At 38.2% G+C, this 14,309-nt stretch overlaps 1 protein-coding gene across 1 annotated transcript in view; it reads left to right on the top strand.

Annotated features, from left to right (window-relative positions):
* The window catches only part of FRK (fyn related Src family tyrosine kinase), a 52,852-nt gene that overhangs the window by 17,435 nt on the left and 21,108 nt on the right, over nt 1-14,309 (top strand). The window contains exons 2-4 of the mRNA XM_075498602.1: nt 5,521-5,642; nt 12,863-13,026; nt 13,660-13,828. Coding sequence (XP_075354717.1) covers nt 5,521-5,642; nt 12,863-13,026; nt 13,660-13,828 — 455 coding nt within the window. The remainder of the gene's footprint in view (nt 1-5,520; nt 5,643-12,862; nt 13,027-13,659; nt 13,829-14,309) is intronic.

Below are 14,309 nucleotides of genomic sequence, written 5' to 3'. Positions count from 1 at the left end.
CTGTTTGTCATCGTCATTTCTTCCGTAATGGAGAGTTCTGGTCGGGAACCACAGGAATCACAACAAATCCTCCCAGCTGCTGAGATTTAGCAGTCTCATGAGATTTACCCTAACATGAGAGGGTAAATCCCAGTTGCAAGCACTTATGAAAAATGAGAAGTGAGATGCCCTCATGCCACAAAGTGCTGATGCAGGATAGGATCATGATGTCCATTTTAACATCTTCAGTGTTTTTGAAAATAAATTTCATGTGACTGATTTCCTGCTATTTCTTCTGTTATGCCTCCACACTCTTTGAATGACCTTGATATGTAGTCCTTCTCAGCAATTTTTCTCCCCTTGCCTCCCTCTTCATTCCTATTGTAATGATCACAGTTTCTACATGTGGCTATACCTTACTGCTGACTCAGCCCTCAGGATTTTCCCTTTTAGTTGGGCATTCACAAAATTCAGAGTATGTCACAGACCTCTGCCTTTAGCCTTATCTTACCTCCAGTGTCCTGCAATTTGAATGAGAAACTGAAATAATCTAACTTTGGGTGTTGGATAGAGTTAATTTCAGGAGAGAAAAAGATCCTGTAGTTCCCAGATTAGTTGAGATCCTCTGCTAAATCTTCAATCTCTACCTTGAATGAGTGCATTGCGCTGATGAAAGGGATGTTACATTAATGGGAGGGAAGAGAATGGAAGGGAAGAAAATTCATTTTGCATACTCTTTTTTGGATGGGGATATTTGTGATTTTTTGTTTTTTCCACTGGGGTTTTATCTTATTCTAGGCATGTTGCCAGGCACTGAAAACTTTGCCAGTGGTATAGCATTGCAGAACTTTGCTGCCCTATCTTTCTTTGCTGATTCTGTCAGTGGCTACACAGCATGCAATACCTTTGGCCCATGTTACTCTTTCTCTCTTCCACCTTCTAGATTAAAAGTTCCTGCCATATCTTCCTGCTATAAGAAAAAAAGTGCAGAAGTAGAACTAACTATTTTTATTTTAGTGGATTTTTATGTAGCAAAGCACAGGGAGACACAAAGCAGAGCGAGGTAAATGGAACTTTGACATTTAGACAGAGATCAGCAGTGCATTGCAACCTGGAGGACAGAGGGCTCCTGAGCAAAGGTGGTGATGGAGCCAAGTAACACCATCAACTTCGGTTGAACTCATCACTCCATTTTGATTGAAGCTGGACTGAATAGGGAGGCAGGAGTGAGCACAGGTGACATGATCTCTGTTTATTAAAAAATTTGCCCTTCGAGAATAACCACCAGCATTCACCTTGATGAAGATATATGCTTTCCTTGATCATAGGACAGGAGTATGGGTCTCAGCAATGATACTGTCACAGTCAGGGAATATCCCATGACAAAGCCTGCTATGATAAATGTGTCCATCAGCTGTCGATCCTGTGGTCAAAAATGTGCCAGTGGAATCGATGACCAATAGAGATGGGATCACTATGCTCTGAATGACCACAACACACCTCACTGGTACTCTAGGATTGGGCATCATCTGCACCAAGTAAGGACTGTGTTTGTTATGGACCTACATGAAAGTCCTCTTTTCTGTCCCCAAAGTCCTCCTATATAAGGTGGCCAGAAGTAACCTGGAAGTAGCCTGGAATTTTTAATGAAGGTGTTCCTGAGAGTTATGAATGATGGTAGAAAAAAAGGATTTTGAGGAAGCTGCTAGAAACAATCCCCCAAAAGCAGATCTGGCATCCTACACTGAAAAGGGAGAAAGGATGGGGTGTTGGACGCAGTGCTGGCCAAGAAAGCATGTTCTGGGGTCTCACTGTCAGAAGAGCACTACCGCTGTGCTAACCAGACAGCCCCTGCTAGAAATGGAAACTGTGCCCAAGTCTGAATGCACTCATTTGTGTTACACCTGGTAATCTGCTGATCCTGCGTTGATAATCGTGACCCAAAGTGATCTGGCTGCGAGCTGAAGTTCAGAGTGAAACTGTGTCTGAACTGCTAATTCAACCTTCTCCTGAACTGTCTAGTGCCAATATAGCACACTGAAACCAGAGAAAGTGCTAGTCAAGTAACTTGTGCAATGGATGGTGCTTGACGTTTTAGTCCTGTTTTTCCAAGGGTTCTGTTTCAAAACCTCCATCTAACTTCGAGCTATAAAAACCAAATAGATTTACTAAGGATTGGGTGTTGTTTTGTTCTGACCTTCCTGTCCCACAGAACAAAATCTCATGGTGAGCAATTACTTTGATTCATTATTACTCTTTAGAGTACTTTTTCCTCTAAAATACACACTTTTGGATGAAGTAAAATATTAAGCCTTTTGAAGCATAAGTTCAATCACTAGAAATTGAAATAAGCCCTTCATGCTTTATAAAAGGAATTTAAACTTCCATTTATGATGGAAATAGTACTTTAAATTCAGATGTGCTTTTGTTAAGAAAAGTGAATAACAAATTAAATTGTTTGCTTTGAGGTTAAGGGGTTATTTTTTCACAACCTGTATTGCTTTTTGTACTGTATGATTAATACTGCAAACCCAATGATTTTGAACTAAGAATCCCATATTCAAATGCTATTAAAAGTAATTTTAATTATATTTTTCTGAAACATTTTAATCAAATCATATGAAGTCAGGCAAATGAGGTAATATATAATATATGTCCAGTTTTCACTCTCCATAATAATTGCTTCAGTTACACTTACCTTCTCAAATACTGTTGCTCTAATTATCTTATTTTGCAAGTCAGGATCTTTTTAACTGCTAAGTTTATCTGGAGCCAGACCCTACATATTACATATCCTCCATATAATCTTTAATGGTAAATTCATATTGATTTAAATGAAGTTTTCCCAACAAGAAAAATAAACATATAATTTTAAATATTTTGAAGTCAAAGGAACAGATACATGTGCCTAAATACAGTATGCACTTATGTTGTTTTTTTTTCCAAAATCATATTCTGTATTGTAGACATGATCTTACATACACAAGTGTAATACTGCTTTAAATTTTATTTCCCAAATAAACCAACAATTTTCTCTTGTCACATACATTGTATTACTGCTCATGTTTTCAGCTTTAGTAATATGAGCTACTAGTAGTGTATGTACAAATACTGGGTCATGTAAAGACTATACTTTTGACTCTCCAGAACATAAAATTCAACCCTGCTAATGGGAAGCTCTTTTGGCTTTGGTACAAAATTAAATCCTTTTGAGAGGATGCTATCCTCTTAACCCATGAAGAAAGGAGACACAAAATTAAACACCTTTTCTTGTACGCTCTTACGAGAATCAGTCACTTTAGACATTACTAAGTGATATCTTATAACTCAAGGAGAAAACTATCAGTTCCATTTTTTTTCAGATCATATAGTTTATTAGTTTTCAGATGTTATTCTCAGAGCAGTTGTATTTAGAAATTTCAGAAAGAAATTAGATAAATTTACTTTGGGACTTGAATAGAGTTGAACTTGCACTCTGTCCTCTCATTCCTTTGATGAGAACCTTAGTCAAGGATTTGAACATTTATTGATGACTTAGTTTTCTACAGTCTAATTAATGAAATAATTTAATTAATTAGTTGAATTAATTTACATGTTTAACTAATTAAAATTATTACTAACACATTCCAGCTTTCTAATGAGATTTCCTTGCCAAAGATGTATCAAGGCCTATTTTATCCAAATCATCTTCAAGTCAGAGGACAGGAATGCAGTCCGGAATATCTGGATTTCATTTTCTTTTGTTAACAAAGCATATTCAGTGTAGGTTAGCGCTGTCTGTATTTGCCTCTTTTTATTTCCTCTTCATTCATACAAACCCATTTTTCATTCCCTCTGCTTGCTCAGCCAAGGTGTTGCCCAATGTTCTCATTTATTTCCTCCATTCCGCCTGGTGATTACAAGCCTTACAGATACTAAAGTAGTTTGTTGATGACTCCTTCTGTACTTTTCACCAGTAATTGACAAATCAAGTAGTTAGCTGAATAGGCAACTTCCTTGTGGTGCAATACATTGATTTATCTTAAAAATGTGCATAATAGGTTTAGCTATGATTAATTTAAAAGCAGTTCTCCTATTAGTATATGGCGTATTTCTGATAACTATTTATCACCATTTGCTTCAAAGAAGGGGTGGAGCTAATCTTGGAAAGAGCTTTGTATGTTTGTTGGATGAAAGCTGAATGCCGCCCCAGTTGAAAATGCTGACTCATCTCAGTCTTATTTCCATTTAATTTATGCTCAGCACAAAGCAGCAAAAGAGCTAAATAGTACCCTCAGAGGAGCAAACTAAAACTATTGCTTGAACAAGTCCTTGTAAACTACAGGGTTTAGTGAGAGAGGAATAATATGTTTTAAATGGCGTAGAATGGAGTAGATTGTTACAGAACAGGGATGTTGAGATCTTTGCTGTGCCTTGAGGGACATATTGGTTTTGTTTGTCTAGCAGCAGCAGAGCTGAAAAATTGCCAATAACTCATTTGAGATATCAACGTGGCAGCGTGTTGTGGTTTAGCCCCAGTCGGCAATTAAGCCCCACAGAGCCGCTCGCTCACCCTCCCTTCCCAGTGGGATGGAGGACAAAATCGGAAGAGCAAAAGTAAGAAAACTTGTGGATTGAGATAAGAACAATTTAGTAATTGGAGAAAAAAAAAGAAATTGTAATGAAAAGGAAAACAACAAGAGAGCAAGAGAGGAACAAAACCCAGGAAAAAACAAGTGATACAACCGCTCACCACCCGCCAACCGATGCCCACCCAGTCCCTGAGCAGCGACCGCTGCCCCCTGGCCAACTCCCCCAGTTTCTGTACTGAGCATGACGCCATATGGTATGGAATAGCCCTTTGGGCACTTTGGTCAACTATCCTGGCTGTGCCCCCTCCCAGCTTCTTGTGCACCTGGCAGAGCATGGGAAGCTGAAAAGTCCTTGACCAGTGTAAGCACTACTTAGCAACAACTAAACCATCAGCGTGTTATCAACATTATTCTCATACTAAATCCAAAACACAGCACTATACCGGCTACTAGGAAGAAAATTAACTCTATCCCAGCCGAAACCAGGACACAGTGGAATGGGGAAGGCTGCAGGGTGGTTTACCTCTTGGAACCTGAGAGCCCTTCTGCAGTTTTAGGGATCTTTGACTTTTAAGATGTCAGGATGTTAGCACACACCTGCACCTCTTCATAGTTCAAGTGGCATCAATGGACTTGGCATCAATTTCTGCTGCAGCAGCCTTGGCAAAATTTCTTGGTGAATTTTTCATGGAACAAGGCTAGTCTGTCACTTCTGAATTCTCATTCCCTTGAAATCAGTAGGACTTTCCATCAGCAGTAAAATCCAGATTTCACTCAAATATGTAAGCAATATTTTCTAGCAATAAATTTGTTGTGTAGTTCTTGTTGGCTTTTTTCCCCTATGCTATTGGAATTTAATTAGCATAGCACAGATTATCTTCTAGTAAATATGCAGCATGTTTATAAAAGCTAAATTGTCTTCCTGATATGTTTCACTGACTGGTAAAATTAATGTTTTTTATTTGTTCAGATGGTTTTTTGGCCCAATCAAACGAGCAGATGCCGAGAGACAACTGTCATACCCTGGAAACCAGGCAGGAGCCTTCCTAATTCGAGAAAGCGAAAGTCTAAAAGGCGAATACTCACTTTCAGGTATATTCTAGTTTTTCATCTTAAGCAATGTTTTAAAAATTTCTCAGGTGATCTGGACTTTCTCATTTTTGAGAACGATAAACTGTGGGCATGAAAATGAAATTAAGTTCATGATAATATTTCTTTCCCAGGAGATACATAAAGAAAACTTGGCAAGAGTAATTTGGGTTTTTACTAACATTTATTTCGTAGGCTTTGTTTATTAACATGCTCAGAACAGAAATTAACTTTCTTATGCTTAGTACTTCTAGTGTGCCAGCTGCCTTAAAATAGAAACTATTTTCATGATTAAAATGCCAAAAAATACATTACAGTTGTACACTACTGTTCTGAATAGTACACAAAATAAAAATTAAACCATGTTGGCAGATATCTGCAGTTTAAGAAAATGAGATTTCTGCTAGAGCACACCCTTAGGTTTATATTTATTTGTTTTCAGGGGCAAAATGATAGGAAGATCTTCAAAGCTGTACTTTAGAATCAGTCATACTTCATTGAAAAGTTTGTTGTAAACATCAGTAAAAAGTTAGATTTATGATGATGATGTGTTTGAAATGTATTTGAAGTCCTTTATTGGAATCTGAAAGACTATCTAATAAGAACACTTATTTGATAATAATTTTACTTACATATCATGTACATGTCATCTTTTTCATGTCATAGATATTTGCCATATTAGATAGTAAACATGATTGTTTATTGGTTGTTTTTCATGAACATTTTTTGTCAAAGTTGTCACACAAGTGTGTCTCAAGAGTATAATATTGTCCCTGAGACAACAGGGCTATACACCCAAACTTCCTACTGTGCTCTACCTATATAGTTCCATACGCCAGTGAAGACTCTTGATGTTTGTGAATAAACCGTAAGTTGTCATGTGCAGAATTACGTCAGTAAAATGAGAGGTACCTCATGCATAACCAGATTCTTTCATATTGACTCCTCTTCTGCCTGGATGTTTATGTGTCAGTCATCTTCTGAGCATTACACAGAAACACATTAAGCAGCTTAATGAACTTCTGACACATTCTTGGTTTCTCTTTCCGAATCATAAGGAAAGGGTATATACCCGCAATGTCTTGTGGTAATGGGAGGGTTGTTTTTCTTTCCAAGACAAAGAAATATATGTTGCCTGTGGAGTGAAATACAGGGAAGTTTATGAAATAAATACAGTATTCTGGGAAAGTTCCTTCCATAGTCTTCAGTTTGCCCTCAAGGAAGTTTGTTCTTGCCAAAAGGCTCTGATAAGAAAACTAACATCAGCAACAAATCAGACTGCTCCCAAACCGTGACTGAACTGGCCCCTGTGTGTACACCGTTTTATCCAAAGACTGTATTACAGCCACAAACTTCTCAAAATGCTTTCCCTCTATATGCTGACTTATCCCTGTCTTACATGGTTTCAGCTTCCTTCAAGTGTTCTTCATCAGTGAACTGATTTCATCCAAGGACGGAGCTAGACCGATAACAGTGTGGTGTTATGCAGGGAAGGATAGATAGGCCTGTATTATCTGCTTAATGCTGGCACTTGAATACATGACAGCTTACTAAAAATCAATGAAAAATCTTGTGCTTGCACCTAGGGGTGCAAATGCAATTTCTTTTTGTTATTCCCCAACTATAGCCTTCTAGGAAAGGTTCAAAATCTTAATTCTTCACCCTGCATCCTGACTACTGCTCTAACATGAAGGCAGCACTACCTTATTTAACCTATGAAGTACCACAGAGAAAAATCCAAGAGAATGAAAATAAATATTAGGCCGGCATTTGTGGTAGGATGAGAACATCCTTTGATGCTGCTGTTTAATTTTTTCCTTACAAATCGTGGATAGAAACTATATTCTATCTGTTTTAGTATATTTGATTCAATTATAAAAGCTTGTAGTAGACATTTTCCAGGTTTCTATACAAGCTTATTTGGGAACAGGAGATTTGATTATAGCTGATAACAGTAAGATATGAAACCATCAGTGTGGATTTCTTCCATGCTGGTTTGTTTGTTGAAGGAAGGGAAGAGTGGTGTTGAAGAACATAATATAAGCGAAGGCAAGGCTCCAGCTACAGGAGCCAGCCCTCCTTCATGCACAAAGATGGGTTGTCCTCTGAGCATATATGCATGTATATGTGTGTCATCTCAGATTTATTAAACATTTGTGCTCTTTTAGGCAAAGAAAGAGAATAAACTCTGAAGCAGTCTGTAGACAGTGAGTATTAATGACATGATTTACCACTGCTGCTAAATCTTTTAGCAGCTTCCCAGACTTGAACGTAATTTAGCCTCAACGTGCTACTTCATCCTGAAGAGCTAAATATTATTTGCTGCTTACTGAATAGGCTTGACTGAATGGTGTCTGTTTGTGTTGTGCAAGCTTTTTTGCTTCCAACCTATTAGTATACATAATGGTCCAGACATTGTATGTCCATAATCTCATTACTTACGTCTACTTTTGGGAGAGCTAGTGCATTCTAAAGCAAATGATGTAGTGGATTGTACTGTGGGGAGAATTAACTGGAAGGAAGGTTGTTTAGTCCACCAGATGCTATGGAGAAAACACTTTTTCTGACTCTCTCCTCTTTGTTCCATCAGAAGGAGTTATGAGACACTCAAAGCTGAGGCAGAAAAGTGGTGTTTCCTTGAGGAACAGTGATTCAGAAGTATTTCTTTTAAGAGGTCTTGGATGGCTTCTATCTCCATGGCAGCTGATACACTGACAGGGGAGAAGTCACAATCTCATATTTTGGAATATATCCCTAATTTCTGTTTCCAATTTTTTCAGTGCAGAAAGAATAGACCCCCAGACTCCCATCCTCTGGTTGGGTTTCCTCTACCTGCTGTTGCTGTTTTGGTTTCACTCCAGGATAGGTGATAACGACTAGAAGAGTGACAACCTGGCTTTCAGAATTAAGGTCTTCAAGAAAATATTGTAACTCTCTGTCCAGCCTAACATTTAAGTACAATAAAGCTAAAAAGGAAAAGAAGTAGAAAAGGAAAATTTTTACCGAAGCATCCATAAACTGATTTTATGACTTTCATGCTTGATTTCATACTCATATGGGCGATGTATAAGAGAATTCGTGTTAATGAGGGAGACAAATGGATCTCCTTAGGGAAAAAAAGAGAAAGAAATAAACCCTACCTTTCATTAAAATGACACTTTTCCCTTCTAACTTGCCTTGATGAGAAAACTCACAATTTGGAAGATTTAGATGATAAATGACTATTTAAATTAAAAACAAAAAGTCATATTCAGAAAGGTTTTTCTCAACTGTGAACAGTTAAATGGAAAGCACATGAAACCACATAGGCCACTGAGATGTGTTGCTATCATTTTAAAGTGTTTGACATTTTAAAAATAGGTTTTCCCATTTTAAAAATGCACATGTTGTCGACAGATTTTTATGTTGATGACTCCAGCATCTGGTGTGAAATGTATTAAATTTTAAACATGTTGGTGCCATCTTAGACATTGCCTCTTTTTAATTAAAAGCCATAATTTAGATGTGCTCAGCTTAATTGAGTGTCATTGCCAATGATAGCAGGAGGCTCTCTACTTCCCCCCTCACTGAATAACGGTATCTGAAAGACTGATTGCATTAAATGACAATGTAAATGGTTTGTGTTTTCTTCCATCCTTTTCCCTGCTCCTAAAAAAGATTGTGTGGTTTCCTCTAGGCCAGATTGGCTTTCAGCATAGGAAAAAAAAGGTAATAGTTTAAGGCAGCAGACTGATAGGAGTGGCAAAATGATGGCTGTAGCAGGAGAACAATTTCGGAGTAGCCCCTGCGCCCGTTCTGTGCTGGTGAGGGTGATCTCATAAGCCACCCTCCTCCCGCATCCACCCTGGGCGTGGAGACCGAGCACAGCTCTTGCCAGCAGCCCTGCGCTGTCAGTGCGGGGGGAGGACTGCTGATAGGAGAGATGCTGGGACACTGGCGGTAGCGGTGCCTTAGTGTCTCCACGGTTCATTTGGTGAAGATGTTGACTCTGCTGATGCCACCATGAATTTTGCTGCTCTGGGAAAGGAGTAATAAATTATTTTATTCTCATCCTTGGGGTGGCAAAATATACTTCTGCATGGCCCAGTCTTAGGAAGATGGGAAGCAGGGAGAGGAGAACGCTTCTGCTAAGCCAAACCCATGCAGAAATCGCATGGGGAGTGGTGATTCTTTTAGGAAGGGCAAGTCGAGGAGACAACCGCTGCCGCCTTCAAACCTAGTTGCTGTCAAACTGTGTGAAGCTGAAGTTGCAATCCTGTCCTGTTAAACAGTCTGGCGCGGATGTAAGGATGGCTAGAAGCACCGAGGGGGTTATGGCTAGCTCTTCCCTGAGTGACGCGTGCTCTGTGTCGTGTTGGGCAGAGGAGCCGCACCCTGCTGCAGCTCTGCGAGTGTGCGGTGCAGGACTCGTCCAGCCAGACCCAGCCCTGGGATACAAGTAAACAACAGCCCCCTGTCAAACACTGCACTAATCTCCGCTGCTTATCACAAGCAAAGACGGTATTAGAGCAGAAATTTTCTCCAGATTCTCCACACACATCACCGCCTGACCTGGATGCTGCCAATCATAAGGCTTCTACGAGGCTCATTTAAGAAATTATAGCACATTCTTCGAACCAACTCTTGCATTAACATTAGCTGCTTCACAAGTAATAATTATAATGCTGCTAATAAATAAAGCAGGTGGTCAAACTACTATCACTTGTGATATACAACTGGGACTGGATTAACACAGTCATCCTGTTGGTTTTTATTCATCATAAATAGCAATTCCTTTGGCCAGATGCACTTTACTGTGAGCTTTGGAAAAGTCATTACATTTCTAGTCTGTTGTTGCTGAATTACTCTTTACTTCATTTTGCTTCAGCCCCATTTCCAAATGATACATCACAAAAATATACATGCATTTTATAATTAAAAAATACTAATTATGAGGTGTTAAATTAAAAAGAAATGGCATTTGAAAAATACAATGTAATTATCTTTATACTGTGGAGTTATATTTACAAATATTCTTATTTCTGGTCCTCATGCCAAACTGTAAGTTGGTAAATCAGCTCTCAAAATATCACCTGTGGCAGAGAGACTCTTCTAATAGTTTCGACAGCTCCTGTGTGCCCTCTGGTGGCCTGGGGTGACAATCGCACAGTACAGTAGGAAAATATTTGATCATATGTGGCAGTACTTAAGGAAGGAGAGATTTTTCTTTTTAACTTAATCACTGAAACAGTGAGAGAAATTGTACTTTATATCAGCTTTGTTAATTGCATGCAACCCACAATTTTCTATAGTTTTTTCTACACACAGTAGGTAGCTGTGTATTCTTCTGTTAGTATAACCAAAGCGATTGCCAAAATTCATGCAGTGTTACGATATCAAGGATCTATCAGCTATAATATGTCCAGGGGAGAGCAATAACAATTTTTTAGATAATTAGATTTTCCAATGTAACAGACTGAGGCTGCTTCTAGGATTGAAAAATATTTCCATTAAATTATTTAAGTAAGAGTAGCCACTAGTCAACATGACTAAATTGAATATGTTTGCTGGAATTTTGGCTACTAAAAGGTATATTGGAGGTAAACAACAGAAGGCCTTTCCCCTATGCCTCCCTTTTGCTTTTCAGACTTCCATCTTGCATGAGGGCCCTGAGAAGGGGACAGTAATGGTAATCTCTGAAATCAATGGGTGTGGAAGGAGCCACCTGCTGTAATGTTGGGTGATGAGGACCAGGATGGCAACTGGAGCATCCCCCTCCCCTTGAGAGCTCTCTCACTCATCATGGAAAAGCACTGTGTTGTTTCATTAAATACAGGGTGGGATAGCCCTCTGGTAGGAGTTAAATCAGTTACCTTCAGTGTGTAACATAGGCTCTCCATTGCCCACCGGAAATGGACAGTGATGTCTCAGTCATGGAGTGTCATGTTAAATGACAGCCCACATGAGAGACTAAATCCCTTTCCAGCTCTTCAGAAGTGCCCTCTCTGCTGACGCTCAGCTGGCCGTTGCTGCTGCTGATATTCCTTTATAAAGGAGAACTCTAAGCCTGTCTTCTCCAAATTTTTTTGATTGTGCACCCCTACCAGTAAAAAGATTTTTGATCATTAACCCCTGATATCTGTTTGTTTGTTTATTTGTAAATGATATACATATACTACTGTACTGATAGATTATGTACATTATAGAACATACACAAAAAGAGAAATTAAAAAAGGATGAGATAAAGATGAAATAAAAAGTATTTTGAAAATATTTATTTTATTTTATTTATTAATTGCACAAAAAATACTTTTTTCCCACACCCCAATGGATTGTCTTGTGCACTCCCTGGATTGCACACACTCTGCTTTGGAGACCACCCCTCTAAGCCAGATATGACAAAGCCATCAGAAATGCCAATTACAAGCCTAATATTCCTTAGATAACATACTAGGACAGTGCATTTTTTTGTCCATCTCTGGCCTCCTGCTGGTCCAGGTCTAGCCCCAGCATGCAGTGGCCCAGCCTTCTTTCTGACACCTCCAAAGAGTGCTCTGACGGTCACAAGGAAGGACACTTTGGGTGTCATGACATGCAGGTAAATAACCTACAGGAGGCGAAGAGAGAAGGTCTTGTTGATTAGGAAAGAATAGATGAGAATAAAACACATTTCAATGGAAAGGGAGTCATCAGCTACTCAAACCAGAGCATTATTGGCCTTTTACATATTCCAAACATGCACAAAACTCAATAAAACCCATGGAAGATGTGAGTGCTTTCAAGAGAATCATGGCCATGTGGAGGGTATGTCTGTTTGCTCTAAAAAGCCTGCCAGCCCAGCAGCTGCTATTTGCAATGTTAACACTGATAAATGAAATATTAAAAACTGATTAAATGATTACTGTGAGTTAGATGCTCCTGGCTGGTTTTGGTGTCTTGAAAGATTGAAAATATGAGCTGCCTTAGAGAAGAAGTCTTTATGTATTTTTGTGTCAGTTCTTATGGTACAAGCAAGAATCTCTGAACCTGAATGGTTGAAGACCAATACACTAGATATGTTAAGCTATCTAAACAGTGGGCTTTAGTTTGAAAGAGATTTTTGTACAGTTGTCATCTTTGAAACTAAAATAATTTATTTCGAGGTTCTCATAAATACATTTAGGAAAATTATGATGATTTGGCTGTAAGCTATATTGTACCATTGCTATAACTCCTGGAAACTTAATATATTTAAATCTTCTTAGTTTTTGATGGTGTATCTGTGAAGCACTACAGGATCAGAAAGCTGGATGAAGGAGGCTTTTTCCTAAGCAAAAGGAAAACTTTCAAAACTCTGAATGAGTTTGTTGACTATTACAGTAAGAACAGTGATGGCCTCTGCGTGGTTCTCAGAAAGCCATGCCTAAAGGTAAGAGTGGATCTTACATTGTGCAACATATTTTTCGTAAGCTAATTCGTCAGATATCAGTCAGAAGGTGTTAACCCCGTATCTGCTTCTACCATTTCAAAATGTCGATGATTATTTACTTTCAGGAAGTGCTGGGTAGTGCTACAGTTTCATTCTTGAAGCTGACATGTTAATAATAAAATAAAATACCATGCCATTTTGAACAAGTCATTGTGTGGCTGGAGGAGAAAATATGCCGAATCATGATTTATGAATACCTTTTTATAAATGTATATGGAGATGAAATCTCCAGCTTCATAACTCTAGCTGTCCATAAGTAATTACTAAGACAAAACCACAAGGTTCAGGCAAGCAATACATCACTGTTCAAAAAGCTTGCTAGAGGCATGATTTCTAATTTTTACTTTTAATGGCAGGATATTTTCTTTAGAGTATTTCTTATTTCTAACAAAAGTACCCAGGATGTGGGCTGTATTTTATGTTCTCGGCTTACTTTATCACGTGTGTGTACTCTAAGGAAGTATTATTTATATCAGTTGCAACTTTACATGACATAGTTAACAATGACTTGTATATGCTGTTGAAAAAATATTAGAAGTCTCAAGTACTGTATTATTTATTTTCTTTTGCCAGGTACAAATTCCTACTATTTTTGATTTGTCGTATAAAACTGTCGATCAGTGGGAGATAGACCGACAATCTCTGAAATTTTTGAAAAAATTAGGATCTGGTCAGTTTGGTGAGGTATGGGAAGGACTGTGGAATAATACCACCCCCGTGGCAATCAAAACATTAAAACCAGGTATGTGATTTACTCTTAAATGCTAATAATGTGAAATATTAGCAAGGGTGCCCCTTTATTTTTTAAATGCTACTGAAAGAGAGCCTACTGATCTATGCAACCATTCTTAAAATCCATGCACTTAAACATGAAGGTTAGTAAAGCTCAAGGTCCAGATATTCTCTGGTATTTTGAATTACAATTTTATACAGTTTTCTGTTTCTGTATGAGCTGAACTCATTCAACATCTGTATTACACAAAAAGGCAACCCCAGCAAGGCCATCTCTTTTGTACAATATTGCTTGTATGGAATTGAATGACTACATTTCATCTGTAGGTGAAGTAATCGATTTACTACTGGTTTGTCATCTGTAGAATTTCTTTGATTAGATGCTATATTATAATGATTCCTTTGGTAATATAGAATATATACTATGTTAAGTTTGTATTTAAAAAGTGCTTTAATCCTAATATTGATTGAATAAAATGTCTCAAAGTTTT

This window comes from Mycteria americana, chromosome 3 (assembly GCF_035582795.1).
Source record: "Mycteria americana isolate JAX WOST 10 ecotype Jacksonville Zoo and Gardens chromosome 3, USCA_MyAme_1.0, whole genome shotgun sequence".
NCBI classification, from domain to species: Eukaryota; Metazoa; Chordata; class Aves; order Ciconiiformes; family Ciconiidae; genus Mycteria; species Mycteria americana.
This window is presented reverse-complemented; position numbering and strand designations above follow the sequence as displayed.